Source organism: Lissotriton helveticus, chromosome 5_1 (genome assembly GCF_964261635.1).
Source record: "Lissotriton helveticus chromosome 5_1, aLisHel1.1, whole genome shotgun sequence".
NCBI classification, from domain to species: domain Eukaryota; kingdom Metazoa; phylum Chordata; class Amphibia; order Caudata; family Salamandridae; genus Lissotriton; species Lissotriton helveticus.
In genome coordinates this window covers 2,035,636,936-2,035,661,449 of record NC_136065.1, presented here as the reverse complement: position 1 = coordinate 2,035,661,449, position 24,514 = coordinate 2,035,636,936, and the positions used below count along the sequence as shown (strand labels likewise).

At 45.1% G+C, this 24,514-nt stretch overlaps 1 protein-coding gene across 1 annotated transcript; it reads right to left on the bottom strand.

The window, feature by feature from the left end:
* Window positions 1-672: 672 nt before the first annotated feature.
* LOC144752863 (uncharacterized) lies at window positions 673-10,782 on the bottom strand. Its single transcript, XM_078640699.1, has 3 exons — window positions 9,012-10,782; window positions 8,166-8,688; window positions 673-692 (listed from the first exon to the last, which is right to left on the bottom strand). Exons 1-3 carry the CDS (start codon window positions 10,188-10,190, stop codon window positions 673-675), a joined length of 1,722 nt encoding a protein of 573 aa, XP_078496825.1. The 5' UTR covers window positions 10,191-10,782.
* Between the last annotated feature and the right edge of the window lie 13,732 nt (window positions 10,783-24,514).

Here is a 24,514-nt window from a genome sequence, read left to right as displayed (position 1 = left end):
GCATCTCAGGACAGGCAATGGGAGTTGGGAAAACTCATGCCAGAATTACAATCATTAGGGGCTATTGTACAAATGAAATTTCCGCCCTCCCTACGAATCATGTGGCGCAACAAAATGAGGAATATCAGAGACCCTGAAGAGGTGAAAAATCTGCTCATTTTAATGAAAGACAATGTCCGAATGGAAAACCCTACAAGTTGAAATGGAAGCAAAGTCCGAAAAAAAAGTAACAAAATATTCGTAAATAATCGTGACTAGGTGACGGCGCAAAGTAACAAATAATCGTCCCAGGCCTAGTTCGAGGAGCCCAAAGGGGTCAAGACGGAAACCCCAAGAAAAGAAGAAGGAGGCTTCCTCGGGGAGGGTAAGAGCAAAACACATAATCAAAAAAGTAAAAAAACTCACAAGACAAAAATGGGTGGGGAGCAAAATGGGGGGAAAAAAATCAAAAAAATAATCCTCAATATTGAAAAAAATTGGAAAAGAATGGAACATCAAAATTCACTATCAAAGCTATTAATCGGCAAACAAAAAGTTAATAAAAATAAGCAAAAATAATGGGAGACACCAATAGGAGCATAAAAATATTATGCTGGAATGTTAATGGCATGAGAACGAAAAGTAGAAGGAACAAAATCCTAGAATATCTTAAGGCATCTGAAAGCGAAATCATTATTCTACAGGAGACACACCTATTGAAAGAGGAATGGGATCAGATAATGAAAAATCTAGGATGGGTGGATATGCATATTTGCACAAACCAAGGGTGCAATATTAAAGGAGTCGCCATTGTTTTAAAAAAATCCCTAAATGCAATTATGGAATTTTTGGAAGTCGACAGTAAAGGAAGGTGGGCAATAGCAAGAATGAAACTAGGGAACACCGCCTTTACAATAGCAGGCTACTATGGCCCCAACCTTGATGACCCTGAACCCCTACAGAAATTGTATACGCATCTGCTACTAGCCAATACTCCAGTAATTCTAGGAGGAGACTTTAATCTTATCTTAGACCCGAAAACTGATAGGTCTCCCCCAGGAAGAAATTCTAATCTTCCCAATCTACCAAAAATGAGGGAGTGGATTGGGTATTATAAGAGAGATTTAGAGCTTGCAGATATATGGAAAGAAAAAGGAGACAAGAGCCAACCCTTCACACTACATAATAAAAAACTAGGTCATAGATCTAGAATCGATTTTTTCTTAATAGATAGAAGCCTATTTGAAAGTGTAACAAATCTAAGCCACATTCCAGCCCACCTATCAGACCACTCCGCCGTACAGTTAACAATACAAATTAAGGTATCCCAGATACATAAAAGGTTTACGGTGGAAAGAGCCATGTTTTTGGATCAGGAAATTGTACAAGCACTCAAAGAAGAAACAGAAACCTTTTTCGAAAATAATAAAACAAGAACATCAAAACAAATTGTATGGGACACGTATAAGGCCGTATTAAGGGGCAAGCTACTTAGCCTTGGAACACATAAATCAAAGAAAGCGAAACAGGAAATAACAGATTTAGAAAAAATCATAAACACCTTAGACTCCCAAATACTAGTGGAAAAAGATTCAGATAAGAAAGAAAGCTTGCAAAAAGACAGACAAAGACAGAAGGACTCCCTAAATGATATTCTTGAAGAAAGAGTAAGAACTAAGTGGAAAGCAAGCAAGCTGGCAAATCATGAATATGGAGAGGGATGCGGAAAATGGCTAGCATGGAAATTAAAGACCGACGTAGCAAGAAACAAGGTAAAAACCCTAATAAAACAAGATCAAGCAAGCCTGACCTCAGCGGAAGAAGAAATCAGAAATTAATTTGCTACCTTCTTCTCGGAACTATATACTGAAGATGTCAACCCATCTAAGGAACAGATAGAGGAATATTTAAGAGACATGCCAATGTTAAAATTATCTGAAGAGGAGAAAAACGAGCTAAATATGGAAATTTCAACAACCGAGGTTAAAAACATAATAAAAACCCTGAAGAAAGGAAAAGCTGCAGGCCCAGATGCACTGCCAAACGAGTTGTACCTGTCTCTATCGAATACGCTGGTCCCACATATAACAGAGCTGATAAACGTATCCTTTAAACAAAAGGAAAAGCTGCCAGATACATGGAATGATGCCGTAATAACAATCATTTTAAAACCATGAAAAGACCCCAAAAAATGTGAGTCATACCGGCCGATATCTCTGCTCAATGCAGATTATAAAATATTTACTAAAATAATGGCAACAAGGTTGGGAAAGCTTACACCTCAAATCATACATCTAGACCAAAAGGGCTTTACAAAAGGAAGACAATTACATGAATTGACACACGAACTCATTAGCGCTATAGACATAGCCACGTCAAAAAATACCCCTCTCACAATACTAACTGTCGATGCCGCTAAGGCATTCGATAGAGTAAACTGGAAATTCCTGAATAGTATAATGACTAAAAACAACCTAGGGGACTCCTTCCAACACGCAGTAGGAGAAATCTATAAAAATCCTAGATCAAGAATCCTGGTTAATGGCAGCCTTACGAGTAATATCAAAATTGGCAGAGGCACTAGACAGGGGTGCCCACTCTCCCCCTGCTTTTTAACCTATATATAGAACCCTTAGCAAACAAACTCAGGAGCTGTAAGGAAATAACTCCATTCAAATATCAAGGGTGGGAAAAAAAGTTAGCACTCTACGCAGACGACCTGATGCTATTCACTGATAATTATGTAAAATCTAAACCAGCTATCGAAAAAATCATTAATAACTTTGGACAAGTTTCAGGATACTCAGTCAACCACACGAAAACAGAAATAATGACATGGAACACACACCTTAATAGCCCCAACATAAAACAAGAGATAAAATACTTGGGCATCTTGGTAAATCAAAATTTAGATAAAATACCACAAAACAATCTAAATAGAGTGGCCCGAGAGGTGAGAAAGCTGCTTAAAGTATGGTCTAGCCTACCCTTAAGCTTTATAGGGAGGTCTAACATCATAAAAATGACTATACTCCCAAAATATACCTTTTTGTTCAACAACATTCCATTGGAATTCAAAAAAGTCGCATTAAAAAACTGCAGGGAGAGCTTGCAAGTTTTATATGGGCATCCAAGGGAACCAGAATATCGTGGAAAAAACTTAGGAGGAAAAAAGAGAAAGGAGGAATAGCAAGTCCAGATCTAACAGAACATTATAGAGCCTTTCAATTTAAGAACATACGATCTCTTCTAAAAATACACCAGTATTACCCGGAATACTTGCAAGCAATGACAGAATCTGAGGACCACTTTCTTTTTAAATTCGGTCACCAAAAATACTTCAAGAAAATCAAGCTAAAGATACTAAAGGAAGCAGCCAAACTTTGGATGCAAATTAGAACAATCCTAAAAATCCCTTATTACAGTACAATGGCACCAATATGGAACTCTCCCGGAACTCCGGACTGTTTAAAAGACGCCATGGCCACCCCCTTAAAACAAAACGATATTAAATACTGGGGTCAACTCCTAAACGGGTCAACATTAATTTCATGGGAAGAAATGCATAAGATCTCAAATGGAACAATATCAAAATTCAAGTTTTACCAACCAAGCAGTTGGGCAAAGACAATACCAACACATGACAAAGATAACAAGACATTAGAAAAAGAAATGATAAAAATCTTACCCATAAACAAGGAGGTAGCCAAATGGTATTGGTCCCTAAATCAATGGCTACACGCTCCACAACTGGACCCAGCCTTCCGCCTTGACAGGACTGTCCTACCACCTGACCAACTCATGAGGGCGCTATACACGAACAAACGTCGCCACACCTTCACAGGCCCAACAGCTCACACGATTAAGATTTGGCATGCGGCACAAGAGCCCTGGGATGGGAAGGAGTGTTCACACTTGCTACGTCACTTTGGGACACACGGCATCTGGGTACCCTAGCGAATACGAAGGGTTTCAGACAATGGGACCTAATTGGTATTTCCAAAATCGGTGACCTGTGGATAAGGGGTGAAGTTATCAAATTCCCAGCCCTGAAAGAAAAATACGGGATGGCAGACACCGAGCACTATCGCTATGCACAAATCAAACATGCTTTACAGTGGGCCATTCCAACGGACACACAGCTAGCTGAATCCTCCCCCCTGGAGGATAGACTCCTCACCGAATGCCTAGATAAGAAAGCGATCTCACTCACATACCGCAAACTTCTCAACAATCTTCCAGACCCCACGGCTGTCCTCCGCAGCAAGTGGGGAATAGAGCTAGGAGACATAGTGGATGAAGATTGGTTATATGCACTATTATCTGCTAGGGAGGCCTCCATACCATCACGACTTAAGCTAGTGCAATTCAAAATATTACACAGAATATACTATTCCCGCACGCTCCTACACAGGCTAGGCCGCATCCCAGAGCCTGCCTGCCTGCGAGGGTGTGGATTCCCGGGTACATTCTTTCACACAATATGGGACTGTCCCAGGATACAATCGTACTGGGACCAAGTTCTCTCCGAAATCTCAGAGACAAGTGGGGTTGAACTGCAAAGAGAACCTAAATGTTGTTTGCTAAATATCTGGTCGCCTACAGACATGAATCGGGGATTACAGACATGGACAGCGCTGGGTCTGGCCCTTGCCAAACGGAACATTGCCAGGAAATGGGGCTCCGGTCTGGCGCCCTCACGCACACAATGAGAAAAAGACATGGACGCAGCTATGCTGGAAGAAAAGGCGGTGTATGTACATAGGGGCTGCCCCAAAAAATGGACCAGGATATGGGGGAAATGGAACGAATACAGGGGACAACTGTGCGACCCTCCGCAAGAACTATCTGACCTTGAAAATAGTCCATGAAGGGGGAACATGAAATGCCAATGCTACTATGACCATATGACTTGTTGGCTAGGGGGGAGATGAAAATTCTTTATAACTCTTCCTATCGGGACTATGGAGGGGACCGAATGCCGAACTGTATGAGGGTGCCAATATACCCAGAGGGATAGAACGTTAGGAGCACCCACGGCTCACTATTGAGGAGACAACCTGGTTTGTAAAGGATATGACGAACATTGCCTGATGTGTGAACTAGAAAATGTATAACACAGCGAACTAAGTGTATGTATCCAAGAATCGAAACCTGAATGACAAGTATGGTGTGTAACATGTTGAAAAGCCAATAAACCAAAAGTTTAAAAAAAGAAAAAAAAAGAACTTCAACTGCTGACCTTGCCAACGAGAGACCTCTAATACCAGTTCTGGTAATTAAACTTTTCAAACAATTTTGGGCAAACCGATTTACCTCTCTTTGCTACAAACTGTGAATATGCTTTATCTAAATATGTGCTCTCTAGTACTGTCCCAACTATTGTACCTGTCATTTTGATATTCTGTCTTGGCTCGGCAGGCATCACTGGGGTTACACTGCATTGCTCCTGGATCATCCTGGATAGCCGATCTCTGGCGTTTTCTCTACTGATCAGGATGTCCAGTTTTCAGGGTTATGCATATACTGATGGCATCCACAGCCTGCTCAATTTGGATTTATCAGCATCTGACTAGCACTTCCTACCTCTACTATTGCACCGATTGCATCAAAACGCTTTCTTAATGTCGCAGGTCCATCAACGTCTGCCAGAGATGACATTATAAAGCAGCACTTCACAGAGTCTACAGAGAATTCATCTTTTCACACCTTTCACTTAATCTGCATTGCGTCACATTTTAAACACGTGTCTTGTGGTATACAGTTTAATAGATAAAATGTGTGCTCCTTTTATTACGTGCAAGAAACCCAAGTTGCTTCTTCCCCCCAAAAGTGTTTTGTCATTTTACTGTTAATAGAATAATAGTGTTATGCCCGCCTTCTGCTTCTCCTAGATAAGTTGTATGGAATATATGAACCAGCGGAACACAAGAGAAAGCTTAGTATGACTGACACAGCCTTTCTTCCATCTATTTATTTAAACTTGTTTTTATTGGCAGTTCTTATATCTTACAATTGTCACAATACAATATTGCAGGTTACATCACAAAAACATGGTAATACAGTGTACATTTCAACAGTGTTATTTAGCATCTTAGTATCATACATTAGGCTCTACGAGTTGCTGTCAAGGTCAGTATTTACCCACCATTACCCAGTCTTGCACTAAATTGTTATCTTTATCATCTGGGAAACCTAGATACACGTCCAGCTTGGGCACCCTCTCGGGCAGCGTTGTTATCTCATGTGTGTGGGCCTGAACAGATTGTTTGTCATGGCAGTGTTATGCATATAGTAATGGTTTGGGTCAGCTAGTCAATTGCGAATCTGTGTGCCGGGTAGGTGATTTCTTCTTCCATCTATGTTTGGTAAAAGGAGTATCAATAAATTTGGTGGTAACTGTACTCTCGTTAAAGAGACAAATGAGTAATTGCATGTAAGTGGCTGTTTGTATTATTTAGTGCAGAGAACAACAACTATGCTCATATATAGCTTTTATCCTAGGATATTTTTTGAGAAATGTTGTTAGTGGCTTGCCTATTTTGGCTGTTGTGAATCGGCCAGTGTTGGCTCTTCTTGTGCTTGTCACTACCCTGGAGTACAGCCAGGGCCACTGCAATCATACAGCAGAGGAGTACCAAAATGTGCGGAGGGTTGAAATTATGCAGCATAATGGGGCACATTATGTGATAGTGCTACTTCATTATTATGTAAGACTTCAGGTGTGCAGAGACCGGAGTCACCATATTTTTTTAACATTTGATCTGATTGACCTAGATACAAAATTAATCTGCAGATTATGCAGCAGATGATGGATTGTGTGGCAAATGCGAAAAAGCCATAATAAAGCAAAAATCAAGGTGGCTGCAGAGTCGCTAAATTCCAGTGACCTGGAGTATAGCCTCTTTACCATCCTTCTGACTGGATGACTTGCATACTGTCACTGCTTGCTTTTGTCTCTTAGGTTAAGCATTCCACGGGAGTTCATGTGTTTTGGGTATATGGATTTTATCACTAATCCCTTAATCTAGCTAAAAATACCCTTGTTAGTCCAAACATTGTTCATAGTGTTGCTTTTACCAGTAGTATAATTAGCTTTGCTTTGATGTTCTTTATACCCAACAATGTTTCTTTTCTTTTATTCCACAATATGCTAGTCTCCCAATGTTTCCTGGTACTTAATGTTTTTCCTACTTGTAGAGAAATGAAGAATCGCTGAGAGTAGACATTTTTATAATACTACAAATATCTATGGGGCTAATTACGATGGCAGTCGGTGAGTGTCCGATCATCGTTTCGGGATCGGACCGCCTGACAAGTAGGCAGTGGTCCCGACCTCTGCATTATGATCTGACCGCCGTGAAGGTGGTCAGAAACATGCCTTTTTGCTTTGCTGCTTATGTTGCGGCCCAGAAAATAGCCGCAGCACAAGCCTCAATGCAAAAAGACATGTTTTGAAACATCCCTGCACTGTGCGCCATGTGGTGCTCCCTCAGGGCCCCACAGCGGAGGGGCCCTCAAACTTACTTCTGTCTGCCTTTTCATGGTGGTCAGACCGCCATGAAAAGGCAGAGGGAAAGGGACACCGTAATCCGGATGGCAGTCTGCGCAGGCACCGCTGCTATTCAGGGATTACCTGTCTAACTGCCACCCCGATGGGATTGCCACTCCTGTCGTAGGCGCCGGTCATTCCCCCTGCCCACAGTGCTGCGACCGTCAGCATCGTTATCTGGCAGCTGGGCTGCGGCCCTGGATGTCGGGCAGACTGCCACCAATGGCCTGCCTGTGGCGGTCCATATGACATCATGATCTGGCCCTACGTTTTTCTTCTTTCTTACTAGTTGGGTCTTTTATCATCTACTTTTTGTTGTCTGGTATTTGTATGTTGCATATTATTATTAAGTTATAATTTTATGTAATTCGTTCAACTCATAATAACTGCATGTGTTTGCTACTTGTGTAATCGCGTTAGTATTATTGCTGATGTACTGAAGTTCTTGCCATATTCGCTGCATCTCTAGGATTTTTTCCAAGTGTGTTTAAAAAGGTGTGCTTTTGCATATGGCTGTGTAAAATTGATAACCGACTATAGCTCTTCACACATTCACTGCACTTGAATGGTTTTCCCCCTGTGTGAGTTTGCTGATGAGCCCTTAATTCTGACGAGCTAGAAAAACTACTCCCACATTTAATGCAATGGTAAGGTTTTTCCCCAGTGTGTGTTCGCTGATGTCTTTGGAGAGCTGATATTTGACAAAAGCTCTTCACACATTCACTGCAATGGTAAGGTTTTTCACCAGTGTGAGTTCGTTGATGGCAAACAAGGTTTGATAATTGACTAAAGCTCTTCACACATTCATTGCACTTGAATGGTTTTTCCCCTGTGTGAGTTCGCTGATGAATCATTAATGCTGAATAGCCACGAAAACTACTTCCACATTCATTGCAATGGTAAGGTTTTTCCCCAGTGTGTATCCGCTGATGTCTTTTGAGAGATGATGACAGACAAAAACTCTTCACACATTCACTGCAATGGTAAGGTTTTTCACCAGTGTGTGTTCGCAGATGGCATTGTAGGTCTGATGACTGACTAAAGCACTTTACACACTCATTACAATGGTAGGGTGTGCCCCCTGTGTGTGTTTGCTGATGTTTGTGTAGGTAATGTGATTGACTAAACCTCCTCCCACATTCAGTGGAGAAGCGTGGCTCAGTGGTTAGAGGCGGCAGACCCGGAAGCTGAGATCGGCCGTGGACCAGGGTTCGATTCCCGGGTCTCGGGCTCAAAAAATTCCACGGACTCGACAATTCTCGCTCCGGTGCCTACTCGACTCACGGGGTCACACTCTGCGACTCTGGGCAATAGCTTGCTTAATCTCCACTACGGCCCCTCGCGGCGGGATGCCTGGCTTTCACCTTGTGGATACCCTGCCGGGGTATCTCACAGGGGAATACCAGGACGGGTTCCCTAAGCAAGCGCCTTGATACCTTCGGGTGATACGTGCGCTATATAAGTCGCAATACATACATTCACTGCACTTGAATGGCTTTTCCTCTGTGTGTGTTCGCTCATGTTTGTGTAGGTATGATAACCGACTAAAACTCTTCACACACTCACTGCACTTGAATGGCTTTTCCCCCGTGTGTTTTTGCTGATGAACACGGAGATGTGATAACTGGCTAAAGCTCTTCACACATTGAGTGCAATGGAATGGTTTTTCCCCTGTGTGTGTTCGCTGATGATTTTTGAGGTCTGATGCCTGACGATAGCTCTTTGTACATTCACTGCAGTGATATGGCTTTTCCCTAGTGTGTGTCCGCTGATGTTTGTGTAGAGTTGATAACAGACGAAAGCTCTTCACACATTCACTGCAATTATAAGGCTTTTCACCAGTGTGTATTCGCTGATGGTATTGTAGTTGTGATAACCGACTAAAGCTCTTTCCACACTCAATACAATTGTATGGTTTTTCCCCATTGTGTGTTCGCCGATGTATTTGGAGGTGTGATAAACAACTAAAGCTCTTCACATATGCATTGCAATGGTATGTTTTTTCTCCTGTATGTATTTGATGATGTCTTTGGAGTTGTGATACACGGCTAAAGCTCTTCACACATTCATTGCAATGGTAGGGTTTTTCACCTGTATGTGTTCGATGATGTATTTTAAGGTGTGATAAACATCTAAAGCTCTTTGCACATTCATTGCAATGGTATGGTCTTTCACCTCTGTGTGTTCGCTGATGTTTTTGGAGATCTGATGACTGACAAAAGCTCTTCACACATTCACTGCAACGGTAAGGTTTTTCCACCGTGTGTATTCGTTGATGTCTTTTTAGCGCGGAAAATCGACTAAAGCTCTTCTCACATTCACTGCACTTGAATGCTTTTTCCCCTGTCTGTGCTCGCTGATGATTACTTAATGCGGAAGAGTAACCAAAACTGCTCACAGTTTCGCTGCAAGGGTGTGATTGTTCCCCTTTGTGGGCTTGTTGATGACATTGTAGGTTAAATAAACAACTAAAGCTTTTAGCACATTCAGTGGTATTGAATTGTTTTTCTCCTGTGTGCATTTGCTGAGGGTGCTTTAGGTCTGATGGCAAACTAAAGCTCTCACTGCATGTCTCCGATACTTCTCTCTTGGTTAGGGTGTCTGAGTTGAGAATAAGTTTGTCTACAACCAATGATTGTGCCTCCTGAAGGGCAAACATGGCTGATAAAGCACTTATATTTTTCCCACATAACCTGTATGTGTGCGGTATTTTGCAGGTTTGCTTTCAGATTTAACAATTAAGTACAATGTTCACCAAATACATGTCACACTCATAATGTGTGTAAGGCTTTTTGTAGTAATAGTGTCTTTAGACTGGCTAATAATTTTTCACAGTTACGGGTAAAGATTCATCTTCCTTCTGGTTGGTGCACATTGGGATATAAGTTTGCTTTATAGATAGCATAACTCCTCTTTGCTTTACTCTTCAGTTGTATGGCTCCACTGTGTTGCTCTTTTTTCTGGTTCCTGTGGTTTTGTCTGAAAGAGTTTACAATACATCTAGAGCACTGAATAGTGCTTATCAGTTTAGAAACAGAGCCCTGCTGTAAACACATTATACCGATCCCATGATAGAAGCCGGCATTGGACACCTGTTTACACATGAGGCAGTTTGTTGATGTTGTTGCCTTAATTTTCCAAAGGTTATTTCTGTTTCTAATGGAGTGGAAGTGCACAGCTCAGACTCTTACATTCTCTGAATTGCTCTTGACTGCTTCCAGGGTCTGTCAATTTATATTCAGCTCTGTCTGTCCCCGACGACTCTAATGTTTTCCCAAATACTAGAGTTCAGGTTTTCATTGTTTTTGGAGATTTAAAGTAGTATCTTCAATATCCATAATCACTTCATGCATCCAAGGCAAATTTTCTGTTGGATGTAAAGAGATGTCAAATTATTAAATGCAAATAATTTTAATAGAACGTGAATACTCAATGTTTTACTGGTTGTCAAAGAAATGTTTTCTTTACCATATTGGGAACAAGGGATATTTCACTATACACAGATATTAATTAACAGTTCTGTTGAGCAAGTCACATCTTATTTACTTCTCAAAAGGAGGTGATTTACCAGCTTTCGCTCGGTAACTTAGTAAAGAAAGGGTGCTCACAGGGTACGCATGCAAGAGGTAAAGATTTAGGATGTATATGGACAAGATTTCATTGAAACCAGAACAGATTGTGGAAAAAGGAATGTGCTGCTGATACTTATGTTTTAGGAAGAATAGAACAAAGATAGCTCTTCAGGAAGTGCATAACAAAACAAAATCTTCATTAAGTATATAACAAAGGTAACTCAGGTGCATTGTTACCAAAGCAGTGGAGTGGCTTACTGTATGCACACAGCAGAAGTCAGGTAATGAATGAACGGACAGTCAGTGTCCATGGTTGGCAGTGTGGGTATCGCAAGCTTGATTACAGAAGCTTGCCTGATAGGTACAAACAAAGGAAGTGCAAAGGTTAGTCCTTATGAGGTGCAAACAGAGGAGATGCAAAAGTAGGTGCTTATGAGGTACAGAGGAGGTGCATAGATAGGTGCTTATGAGGTACAGAGGAGGTGCATAGATCGGTGATTATGAGATACAAACAGGGAAGGTGCAAAGGTAGGTGCTTATGAAGTATAAACAGAGGAGGTGCACGGGTAGATGCTTACGAGATACAGATGGAGGAGTTGCACAGGTAGGTGCATGTTCCTCTCTGGGTCTGCTTCCATCCTTACCGGGCGGGGTATTGGTGTACAATGTAACCTATTCCTGCTGCCTCACATGGGCACTTGCTGAGTGGGTGTTACCACTTTGATCCTTTTCTTAAAAGGAGCAAAACCTCAGAAAACACAAGACCTGGAGGCTACTTGCCTTGAGGGGAAGATCCAGGTGAGGGTCTAGGTGTCAGGCAACATAAGACAAAGAAATCCTAGGAAACACTGTTTCTCCGGGTGTCCCCACAATAGATCCAAAGGTTAATTTGCGGTCAGTTCACTCTCCCTAACTCAGATTCCTTTCCCAGTGCTCCATGTGCTACACCTGCCTCTAGACACTCTTCCGGTAATACTGGTTCTCTCTGTTTCTACAAATTATCGTTGCAGGTTTGAGGCCTGCTATAGAGTTTGTCGGACAGGTAACTCCTTCACAAATGTGACAGGTATCCCATCTGCTCTCCTTATTAGAACTGCCACAGGATATGATTTGTTTTTTTAAAATATATTTTTATTGCAGAGTTAGAAACAAAGCATTGAAACAAGTCAACCAGTACACTCATGACATCTCAACGCACATCAACATCAGTAAAATTGTACACAGCCTTTCAGCCCACATCCCGGAGGCTGGGCGGCGTATCAGTATGTCCCAGCAAAATGTCATGGTGACCATCTCATAGAGATGCCTGGTCAACAACATAATATAGTATCTGCGTTTTACACCCACCAAACTACCCCCCCAGGTCACCGCTAAGTATAGCCAGCCATCCTGTGTGGGTGGCGTCAGTGTCACCAGTGCCCGCCTTAGCAGGTCCACGCTAGTACCCTCCAATGGTGGCTGTCTCTGAGGCCTACCGGTAGCCACACTACGTGTACCCAAAGTATGCCGCCCGGAAGCCCCTTTCCGTCTGGTACCAGCCATGGTTCCTTCCCGCAGGCACCCCTCCTATCACCACAGCGGCACCCTAAGAACTACCCTCCCCCCAACTGCTGTTGATGTGGGTTGTAATCGTGGAATCCGACTCTAGAGCTCGCCACCAATCGAGTTAATGCATTTGTTCTTCAAGGCCTCATACAACCCCACTCTCCGAATGTCCCTGCTCTTCACTCTCTGTCAGGTAGTCTCGCAACGCCTGCACTATCGTCTCCCAAGCTCTCGCTGCCTCCAAGCTCTTATCGTTGCCTGCCCTGGTGGCTTGTCGAATTCTAACCACACTTTCACACCTGGACCATTTCAGCAACTCATTCATCCACCTCCTAACCGATGGCCCTCCTTGGACTTCCAGTGGCAGGTAATCTCTCTCTGGGCCAATATGAGTCCCAGGTCTATAAATTTGCTCGTAATTTTCGTCCTTGTCGTGTGAGGGAACCAAAGCAGCAGGCATGTTGCCATGTCGAACTCCACCTCCCGGTCAGCAACTGTGTTCAGAAGCTCTCCCACCTCGGGCCAATAAGTCCCTAACTTTGGGCAGTCCCATAGTAAATGAGTCAGCTCAACCTCAGGCACTAAGCACCTCGGGCACGCTGCATCTTGTACCCGAAAGTATCTTCTAATCTTCCCCGGGGTCAGATAGGCCCTGTGTAGTACAAAGAAATGCACCTGCTGGAAGCGGGCATTTCTGCTACCCTTCCGCGTCCTTTCCAAAATATGGCTCCAGACCGTGTCTGGTATGGGTTTGCCTATGCTTTCCTCCCATTTCTCCTTCAGTGCAGTTAGCGGCTCTAGTCCCTCATGTAGCATTCTAGAGTGGAGGCAGGTCACCGCCTTGATCGTTCCCGCCGCCATCACTACATACTGGCAGGCCATGGTTGTGTCCGGTTCCGCTAGTCCCCCTCTCCAGTGCTTTAGCATCGCCGCAACCACTGCTGCGTGCAAGAGGTAGCTCCCATCCGGGAGACCAGACTGATCTTGCAGTACCCTAAAGGAGACCAGCATCCCGTTAATAAATAAGTCCCCCACCATCTGCAAACCAAGCTCTTCCCATTCCAGCAACGGGGACCAATCGCCCCCATGCGGCAGCGCCGTCAGCATCCCTAGAGGGATCATTGGCGCGTACGGTCGAGCTGCTTTCGCCCTTTTCAAGCTCCTGTGCCAGCGCAACCGGAGAGTTCTCTCTTCCATGGACAAACCTTTCAATTCCAATTTCTGTTGCATAACTATGTATGACAAGACGTGTCTCTGGATACCGGTTCCCCCGCTCTTGTTCCGGGCCTCTAAATTCTTTAGCTACGCTTTGCGTTAATACCTGTAGTTGAGCAGCCAGGCAATACAATTCAAAATCGGGAACCGCTAACCCTCCCTCAAGTTTGGGTCTCATCAGAGTGTTCAATGCCACCCTACGCCTTCTGTGCCCCCAGAGGAAGTCAATAATCATGGTCCGCAAGTCTTTGAAGATCCGCTGAGGGATCCATATCGGCAGGGTACGGAAGTAATAGAGCAACCTCGGCAGAGCCACCATCTTCAACAGTGCCACCCGGCCCTGCACCGACAAAGGGAGGGAGGCCCAAAAGGCCATGCACCCCCTCAAAGCCCTTACGCAGCGCCCTATATTGCCTTCGAGCAAGTTCGCTGCTTCATGGTAGATGCGGACACCTAAATAAGTGAAACATGTATCCTCCCAAACCACATCTACTGTTAGAGGGGGATACGGCGTGTTCGCCCGTAACGGAAAAACACAAGTTTTATTCCAGTTGACCCTGAGGCCCGACTGCCTACCAAAGCTCGACAACATCTCCACAGCCCCCTCCAGAGCTCTTTCTGTATCCTCTAGGTACAGCAGCAGATCATCTGCGTACAGTGATATATGATGAGTTTCCACTCCACGGCCAATCCCATTATATAATGTTCCTGTCCTCGCCCGCGCTGCCAGCGGTTCCACTGCCAAAGCGAACAGCAGGGGAGATAGCGAGCAACCCTGCCTCGTCCCCCTACGCACCGGGTAGTCTGAGGATATGACAGACCCCAATCGTACCCTGGCAGTAGCAGACGAGTAGAGAACCCTCGTCCACCGCCCAAAGCCGTCCCCTAGGCCGAACTTCTCTAGCACCCCATCGAGGTACCTCTATTCAAGGCTATCACAAAACCACATCACGGCCATACAGCCTCCCCTCCACCGCTACAAACCGACCCTCAGGGTCCACCAGCTGGTTTGTGACCTGGAATGGGACCCCCGCCCTCACCCATATCAGCACCCCTCTGGCAAACGCCGAATACGTGGTACCAAACACCTGGCCATGCCACCTCTTCTGCAATGCAGTGCATTCCTGCTGGGTTAGGTGAGTCTCTTGCAGCAGTGCAATCTGGACGCCTCGCCTCATCAGATGGGCGTGCACCTTGTATCGTCTAGACATAGTTCGAAGTCCGCGGACATTCCATGTGAGGCATTTCAAATTAGGTAACGTCCCCATTGCCGCCTTCTCCCAACCATCTTAACAGTATCAATCGGCCACCCACATCGTTGCAGTTTAACCCCCCACTCAAAACACCCCCAAAAACTCCCCCAACCCCACTCCCCAGAACAGGACCTAATAACGCTACATCAGCCCCCATCCAAACCTGTAACACAACACACATTCCACTACTCTGTAGTCGTCACCACAGAAGGCCTTAAGGGCAACGAGAGGGTGATTCAGAGCCGACCCGGAGCAGGCAAGGCCCTCGCCCCGGGCCCACGACCCCATGCAGCGTTTCAACACAGTACCTGCTAATCCGCAGAGCACCAGGGCAATCTGCTCCAACAGGAGTAGCGGGTACGGGCCTCACTGTTAGTGTCATTCGTTAAATAGTCCATCTGCCGTCTGTGGGGTGACCGCCGCCCCCCCGAGCTATCAGCGTCCGAAATATCTCCTTTAGTCTTTCCGTCGTCCTCTCCAGAGTCCGAGTCTATCGATATTCTCTCCTGTTGTGAGCCCGTAATGATCGCTGTCGCGGCTAGCGCTCCTTTTCTGTCCGCCGCCATCTGGTCGTCTTGCATCCCTCTCTTGAGTTTGTTCTTCTTGCGGATGTGCTGTGACTTTCGCACCTTGACCGGCTTTTGCCTCTCCTTTCCCCCTTTACCCTTACGGTCCGTACCAGCACGATACAACTCGAGCCATGACCACACTTCATCAGGGGTCTGAAAGAAATGGGTCGTTCCATCTAGGATCACTCGCAGCTTTGCCGGAAAGAGCAAGGAATATTGTATGCCCTCGTCCCTTAGTTCTTTTTTCACGGTCAGATAAGACGCCCTGCTCTTTTGGACCTGCTGCGTGTAATCGGGGAAAACCGTGACCGAGCTGTTGTCCACCTGAAAGGGGCCCACTGAGCGTGCCCTTTGTATCAATAGGTCTCGGTCCCTGAAGTGCAATAGTCTGACCACCATTGGTCTGGGTGGGCAGCCCTGCATGGGCGGGCGGGCCGGGACCCTGTGCGCTCGTTCCAGGGAGAAGAAGGGGGAGAGACCCACTGGGGCCACGACCGTTTTAAACCAGTTCTCCATGTAGGCTACTGCGTCGTCCCCCTCCACGTTTTCCGGCAGGCCCACCACCCTCACTTTGTTCCTCCTATTGCGGCTTTCGGAGTCCTCTGCTCGCTTCTCAAGCGTCGCCAAGCGACTAAGGATGTCAGATAGCTTATGTTCTGCGGTCACCACCGCTGGCTTGAGCTCTTGAAGCAGCAGTTCATTTTCTTTCACTCTGTCCGTGAGTTTGGCATGATCCGCCCTCAAGAGGCCCAGCCCTGTGGCAACCTGCGCTATATCTTGATGCAGGGACTCCTTGGTCGCGGTTATCGCCTCCAGTATACCATCTATATTCAACCGCCGTTCCTGCGCCGAGCTTTCCGGGTCAATATGGGTCCCATCATCTGTGTCTGGCACTTTTGCCCGGTCCTGTCCCTGTTGCAGCCTCAGTTCACTACCACTAGCAGCCATCTTGTTCGCCGCGAGCGCTGTTTCGAGTTCGCCTCCGGGGGATGTTCCGGTCCCAACTTCCATCTGCCAAGTGGGGGTGGTCCCCCAAACCCCCCAGCTGCACAGTAGCACCGTGTCCCTCTCAAGCAGTGATCGCCACCTCCCAGTGTCAATTCGTCCGCAGCTCTCGGGCCCCACACCCGTGATCAAAAATGGCCGCCCACTGTTCAGTACACCTCACTCCGGGTGGGCAGCGACCACCCCCGACAGCATTGCATCAAACACCTCGTGGTCCAGGGGCCCCGCTTCACACAGTCTATAATTGCCCCCAGCGCGGGCGCCCTGCGTCCCCACAACAGAGTCGAGGAGAATTCAATTCAGGAGGGTGGAGAAGCCAAGAGCGTGCACCAGGTCAATCAAGCAATCGCCGTGTGGAGCTGGATATGCGATCAGTGCGGGGGCGCCATCCTGTATCAATCCAGCCCGCCGATCTTCAGTGGCACCCGATCTCCGCCCAACCGTCCCCACTATGACCGTGCGGCGTCAGTGTGCCGCTGCCAGTCGTCGAGCACCCGGCGCCTCGGCCGATCCACGGAGCTTGTCCGGGTCCACTCCACATGCAGCCCAGTGGTCGATATCAGAGGCGGTCGCCCTGTATCAAGAGCGACGCCTCGCTGGAGCCCCTGCACGGGGGAAGCAATCAGTCCCGCGGTCGGGCGCAGAGTCCACCAACCTTCCTTCCTGCGCCGTCCTCGGTGTGCCCGCCTGCACCGGGTCTCCGTTGTTCAGCGTCGCCAGACACTCAACAGCAGCCAGGCACTCAACAGCAGCGGGCGTCATGTGCCGCAACCAGAGAGCGAGACCTTCATCGCAGGGCCGCCATGTTAGGCGATGGGCGCCTCGATCTCAAGTCTCCGATGTGGCGGAGACCGCTCTACGCCGCTGCCACAGCCGTCGAGCCACACTCGGCAGGGATCTCGTTCCGCTCACTCCTCCAAGCGGCAGTCACTTCCGTGCTCCAGCTTTGGTGCATTACGCCTCGGGTTCAGCCTACACAGTTCGGGGCCGCCGCCATCTTATCCTCATGGCGCAGCTCCTCCAAGATCCGAGATCGGGTCGGAGCACCTCACTCGGCCTCCCGCTGGCCCGTAACGACGCTCGTCTGCCACCCCGGTGCTCCGTGCAGGGCACCCGCGCTGTGAGCAGCGCGTATGCGGGGATTTCCAGGATAATTAATGGGATCAGGCACGGAGCTACAGGCTCATGCCGCCATCCCGATCGGCATCCAAGCCACGCCCCTCCTACCACAGGATATGATGAGCTTGTAATGAGGTGGGTGGGATATCTGTCATGTTCTGAGACCTCGTAACCAGTCTGCCAAACTCTAAACCAGGCTATTGGTGCACATTCTGCCTGGTGTTTGTTCAGTGTTGGAAAGTCTCAATTTTATAAAAGAGACCATATTATCTCACTATGGCTGCGAGTTGTAGTCATAATACCAACCCTGCCACGTTTCTTTTCTTCTTTTCCCAGCTCCTGTCACCTATGCTCAAGAATTTTCCAGAGTCTAGTTTACTATTGGTTCACTATGATGTTTCCAGTGATGGATGCTCTTCACTATGCTAAATGTGCGTCGGCAGAGAAGAGGACTGGCTGCAAGCGTGGGAGGCTTAACTGTAATCAAGAGACTCATAAGAGAAGTCTTCTGTTTTCATGCATCCCATTGGGCTCTGGGAACTGCACTCTTTATGTGACTGCACTTAACGTGGCTGCCATATAAATAAAGCAAGGGAAACTAATGCACAATACCCTTCTCTCTGCATTTAATAAAGTTGAGACCTTCCATAACTTCACACTTAGGAAACTCTAAACTCTGAGCATGCATTCAACATATCTGTCAGAGGGCAGAAACGAAAGGAAGTGATAAAAGAGAATACAGAAGGGAGGAAAAGGAGAAGAGAAATTGGCATAAGCAAGGGGTCAGCCTTAGAAAAAGATAAAATGAAGAACTTAGTTTACCGTGCTTTTAGACCTCTAATTTCAACACTTTCAGGAAGGGAGCGGGTCAGATATGAATTTGTTGTGGGTACCATATATTCAGACCACTGCACCACAGGGCCTATTGAGGGTAGATGTCTGTCAAATGAGGGGACCTGAGATGAAGACCCACTTCCTAGAGTTCTGTTCTTGCTCGATAGCCCAAGCATTCATTTTAATGCATCATATTTTACCACTGCATTTATTAAAAGTGATAGTTCTCAAACATGAACTTAGAAAACATGTATGCTTTCCCTACCGTGACAACAATACCATCAGTTGTCATGTACACCATCTATGGGACCTGGTTTATTATCATTCATGGAACAAATGATAGTTTATGAAATCAAACAAAAGATTTTGTACAGTGCACATCCTGAGCTCATGCATTTCAAGGTGCTCTCATATGTGGGGATTATGAAGTAAAAGGAGCCAAAGTGAAATAAAACAATTGCCTAGAATCACACAATTTGGTAAAGCAGTGATGCCTGGATGGATCCCTGGTTTTCTAATTTCAGAATGTGCAATTCAGCAAGTAGAGGGGTATCTTTTTCTCTCTCTCATTTTATAATACAAGTTAGTGTTTGTCTTTAATTCTTGGGGCATGAGGTTTATGCGTGGGTGGCAGAGAGAAGGCTCGGCTTAATTTAACCCGAGGAACCAAGCAAATCCCGAGCTGAGCTAAAGCCAGGCATCTGGTATGAGCCTTCACTGGTGATTTGACTATCACTAAAACATTTAGTGAAGCACGAATACCAACACCACAGCGCCTGACTCTTTGTATCAAGATTCATAACTTTCTTACTATACCATATTTTAGCGAGTGAACTATGAGACTGGGTGTTCTCTCCCTTCGGGTAAAATAAAATGATTAATATTTTACAGCTCTGTTTATCATCACACACTTACTGCCGGTGTTTTATTTGATTGATGTTTATCGTATCTCTGTTGAAGAAAAAGGAACAGATAAATATGTTTAAAAATGATCAGCCAGATGGAGGGTGTTGGGGGACAAAGGGAGGGTGGGCAGACCGTTGTCTCCCAATGGTTAATTGTTTTTGGCCGCCTACGGGCCGCTGTTTTTTGTTTTAATTGACATCAATCAATGTACACGCGTCACTGCTGATGACATGACGATTAGCAGACGAAATGCAACCCAATGCCCCGACTAGGAGAGGCTGCCTGCCCTGGGACCCAGGTATACCTGCATTAGTATCCCACATACAATACCCGCCCAGATGATGTCTACCTTACATAGACCCCTCCACATTGTGTCGTGGAACGTACACGGCCTGCTAGACCGCATAAAGCGAACTGCAGTCCTCCGCAGCGCCCCGCCCCACGCACCCAACATCCTCTTTCTACAAGAAACGCACCTTTTAGGCACTCAGTGCAGTTTTCTTGCCCGTTATGGGTTCGATAGGATCTGGCACTCACCTTTTACAAGGGGTTCCTGGGGGGTGACCATACTGCTCCGTAAGGTCACAGGTTGAGACTGATGCGCAAGGCCACTATGTGGCCCTGGTCGGCAGGATCCATGGACTTCCTCTTAATCACGTATCTCTTTACATTCCCTCCGCCACAATGCCCGCTGCCCTCTGGCGACTCACGCTCCTAGTCTTCACCCTTCCCCAGGGCCTGACGGTCATCGGAGGTGACTTTAACGCTGTTATGCACTCCTTTCGTAACGCGACAGGCGTTCCTTCTATGTCCCGCCTTACCTCTGCTAAGCGCCTTTCTGATTGGTCCTCTGCCCTGGGTCTCTGCGACGCATGGAGGGTGTGGAATCCCCGGCGGGAACAGTACACCCATACTTCCGCGCCCCATCATACTCCCTCTCGTCTTGACCTGCTCCTAATGCCTGCCCTTGATTGTTCGTTGGTGTCCGGGCCACTATTTTGCCATGGGGCATCTCGGATCACTCTCCTGTCTACCTCCGGCTTGGTAACGCCCCCGATGGCGTTTGTACGACTTGAGAATGAACGCCTGGTTTTTGCTAGACACCGAATTCGTTGAATCACTCGGACGGGAACTGAAGCAATACTTTGTGCTCAATATAGGGTCGGTCCCCTCGCCGGGTACTCTGTGGGAGGCCGGCAAAGCCACCATGCGGGGTGTGGCCAGAGGCTTAGTCCATGTGAAGCGCACGACTCAGGTCTCCCGCCTTGCACAGTTGGAGGCTCGAGCTGCCCGGTTGGAGTCAACTTAGGGGTCTACTAAGGGTGCTGATACCGCCCGACAGCTCGCACTGCTTCGGGAGGAGATCTGCCAGATCTTCCTGGAAGCCGCTAAAATGCTCTGCCACTCTTTCGGTGGCTCAAGTATAATGCTGGGGAGATAAAAACGTCAAATTACTTCATAATCTAATTTCAAATTCCAAGGCCACTCGCATCATTCCCGAGGTACCCGAGGTACCCACCACTTCACCTCTCGGGCTTTCGCCCAAGCCTTTGTGGAGTACTATGTCAATCTCTATGGGGCCGATCCCCCGAGGCCTCCATAACTGCACTGTTGTCGGAGACAGGGACCCACCTGCCGCGTCTTCCCCAAACTATCTCGGAGACTCTGGATCTCCCTTTCACTTCGGAGGAAATTCATGAGGCCATTTCTAACTTGCATTCCAGCAAGACGCCAGGACCAGATGGCTATCCGCAGGAATTCTATGCGACCCATCGTGAGTTGCTGGTCCTGAACTTGGTGGAATTGTTTCGCCATGCGGTGGACAAATGGTCCTTTCCCCCCGTAATGGATGTGGCCACTATTGTGGTGCTCCCGAAGACACAGCCGCCCTCTTTTACTTGTGCGGACTATCGCCCTATTTCCCTCATCAACGCCAAAGTGAAAATCTTCGCTACTGTTTTAGCCCAACGCCTCCGCTCTCTCTTACATGATTTGGCCCATCTGGACCAATGCGGTTTCATGCCTGCCCGGGGTACACGGCACTGCATTCGCCGTCTCCACCTCGCACATCGCCACCGTCTCACTCCGTACTTCGCCCTGCATCATATATTGATTATATCAAAACCATTAACTTACATAACCATTGTTTCTAATCAACTGTTTTATTGCTCATATCAACAAGCATTTTCTGTTTATTTTGATTATAACATATTCAATTCAAGTTAATAATTTTTATTCAATCTTCCGTCCGCAAGTAGATCATGAAAGATAAGCATTTAACAGTTAGAGCACTCAAGAAAACAGGATAAATTATGCAACATTAAAAAAACATTTTAAAAATAGGTTAAGAACATGCACGAAAAAACGGTGATGTGATACATTTAGAAAGTTTCATCTTAAAAGAATCAATGGTGCATTAATAATTTTACAACACTATATTAGAAGACCAGAAGCGTAAAGTGCAGTTGTGCTCAATATAACATCAATTAAAACAGCATTCTCCTCCTCTGGGCTAAAATACACAAAACAAGCGACAGAATGGCAAGTGTCATGATCATTAGCTTGCTGGAGAACAATTAAGAGACACACAATTGATGGACGGAATGCAGAACAAATCAAAACAATCACCCCCAATCAAGAGATCTGGGTTAAAGCCATCATTCTTTTGCTCACCATCCCACCCCAGTTTAGACCTGGCAAATCAGTCTTAACCCTGTGCCTCATGGGAACCGTCCAGCCCAAACTGCAAAGGCAGGTCCTCCCAGGACCAGAAATAAGCAGCATAGGAACGGTTTCGGGGTTTCATTCTTTTGCTCACCATGCCACCCCAGTTTAGACCAGAGAGGACACGGCCTGGCAGTTCGGCCTGGACTGTTCCCATGAGGCACAGGGTCAAGGCTGGTTTGCATATGGCTGGGTCCAAACTGGGGTGGCGTAGTGGGCAAAGGAACGATGGATTTAACCCAGATCTTTTGACTGGGGGAGAATGTTTGCATTGTCAGCATTCCGTCTAGCATTTGTTTGCTGTAACACTGTTCACCCTATGTTGGATGGGTATGCCCAAACGTGGGTCCCTTGCTCACTGTGCCACTGGATTCAAGCTACCCTGGCTGAAGAAGGGTGACATACCCTAAAACCGGTCCCAGGAGGCTTGTTTCCGGTCCAGGGAGGACCTGGCCTGGCAGTTCGGTCTGGACTGGTCCCATGAGGCACAGGGTCAAGACCAATGTTCCCTCTAATTTGTTTCCTCTATGTGCGGCAGTGGAAGGTCTCTGTGCGCTGCAGCCAATGCTATGTGCACCAAGAACCAGACCGCGCATGTGGGTGCAGCGACAAATATCAGTGCAAAAATCCCTCTTAAAAAGTGAAAATACGCTGCATTTCCAGATATAAAGCGCCACATGATGGGTTTTAAGACAGGTTTGCAATTTACATACACACACTATGACATGAATTGGTTACACAAGCAAGCTCACTTCGGCTTCAGTAAAAGCACAAGGCTCCAACGGTGGTACAAAGATAAGATTTACTAAAGATTCTCAACTAGAGCTCTGTTCATAGGGTGGGGAAATGTTGGGAGCCTATACATGATCGCATAACTGGGGATACATGCAGGGGGGCACATGTTATGCCCCCCTGTGTGCATGCACCCCTAGTTCCTGCAGGGCATGAACAGTTAACACAGCGAACTCAAATCAATTCTTTACATGCTCTGAGAACCCTTTTGAATTCAATTTGGAAAATTCTCTTTCCAATAGAGGAAGACTAGGGGGCTCTCCCGGTGTGCAGTCATAATATCGAGTTTTTTATTTCGACTGGACAGAATATCGAGTAAAAAAAATAGAATGGACAAAATATCGACTAGACATAATATAGACAACAAAAATATCGACTAGAAAAAATGTATATCGAATAGAATGGACATAATATCGAATCAAAAATATAGAATGGACATAATATCGACTATACATAATATAGACAACAAAAATATCGAATTTAAGGTAAGTTAATAATATTTTTAATTTTTTGTGTAATATTATTCTGTAGCGGGTTGTGGGTTTATAGGGGAATAGGGTGGGAAGTAATTTAATTATAATTAATTAAATATGTTAATTTATGTATTGATATTTATTTAGAATTAATTGTTAAATAATTATTAATTGGTAATTAATTAAAATATAATTGGTAATTAATTAAAATTGATTAATTGATAAATATTTAAATTTTGGTAATTTATTTTCTGTAGCGGGTTGTGGGTTTATAGGGGAATAGGGTGGGAAGTAATTTAATTATAATTAAATATGTTAATTTATGTATTGATATTTATTTAGAATTAATTGTTAAATAATTATTAATTGGTAATTAATTAAAATATAATTGGTAATTAATTAAAATTGATTCATTGATAAATATTTTAATTTTGGTAATTTATTTTCTGTAGCGGGTGGTGGGTTTATAGGGGAATAGGGTGGGAAGTAATTTAATTATAATTAATTAAATATGTTAATTAATTCATTGTTAATTGTTTAGAATTAATTGTTACTTAAATAATAATTGGTAATTAATTAAAATATAATTGGTAAATAATTTTAATTGATTACTTGATAAATATATTAATTTCATTAATTTATTTTCTGTAGCGGGTTGTTGGTTTATAGGGGAATAGGGTGGGAAGTAATTTAATTCTGATTAATTAAATATGTCATTTAATTTATTGGTATTTATTTTGAATTAATTGTTAATTAATTATTAATAGGAAATAAATTAAAATATAATTTTTTATTAAAATTAATTGATTAATTTTTAAATTGTAAATTAATTTATTGTTAATAGGTAATTAATTAGTATGAGTAGGCAATTTTTATAATTAAATAATTTTATTTTGTATTTATAAATAAATATTTATTATATTTTATACACTTGTAAAATATTTTAATTATTTGTAATTGGTATTTCAATTTATGT

Excerpts from the sequence above, each read along its gene's own strand:
- LOC144752863 (XM_078640699.1), bottom strand. The coding sequence starts at position 10,190 with ATGTTTGCCCTTCAGGAGGCACAATCATTGGTTGTAGACAAACTTATT. Across the intron at positions 8,689-9,011 it reads AAAAGCCATTCAAGTGCAGT|CCACGCTTCTCCACTGAATG; the intron begins GAATGTATGTAT and ends CTAACCACTGAG. Across the intron at positions 693-8,165 it reads ACCTTACCATTGCATTAAAT|GTGTGTCTCCTGTAGAATAA; the intron begins GTGGGAGTAGTT and ends CTCTTTCAATAG.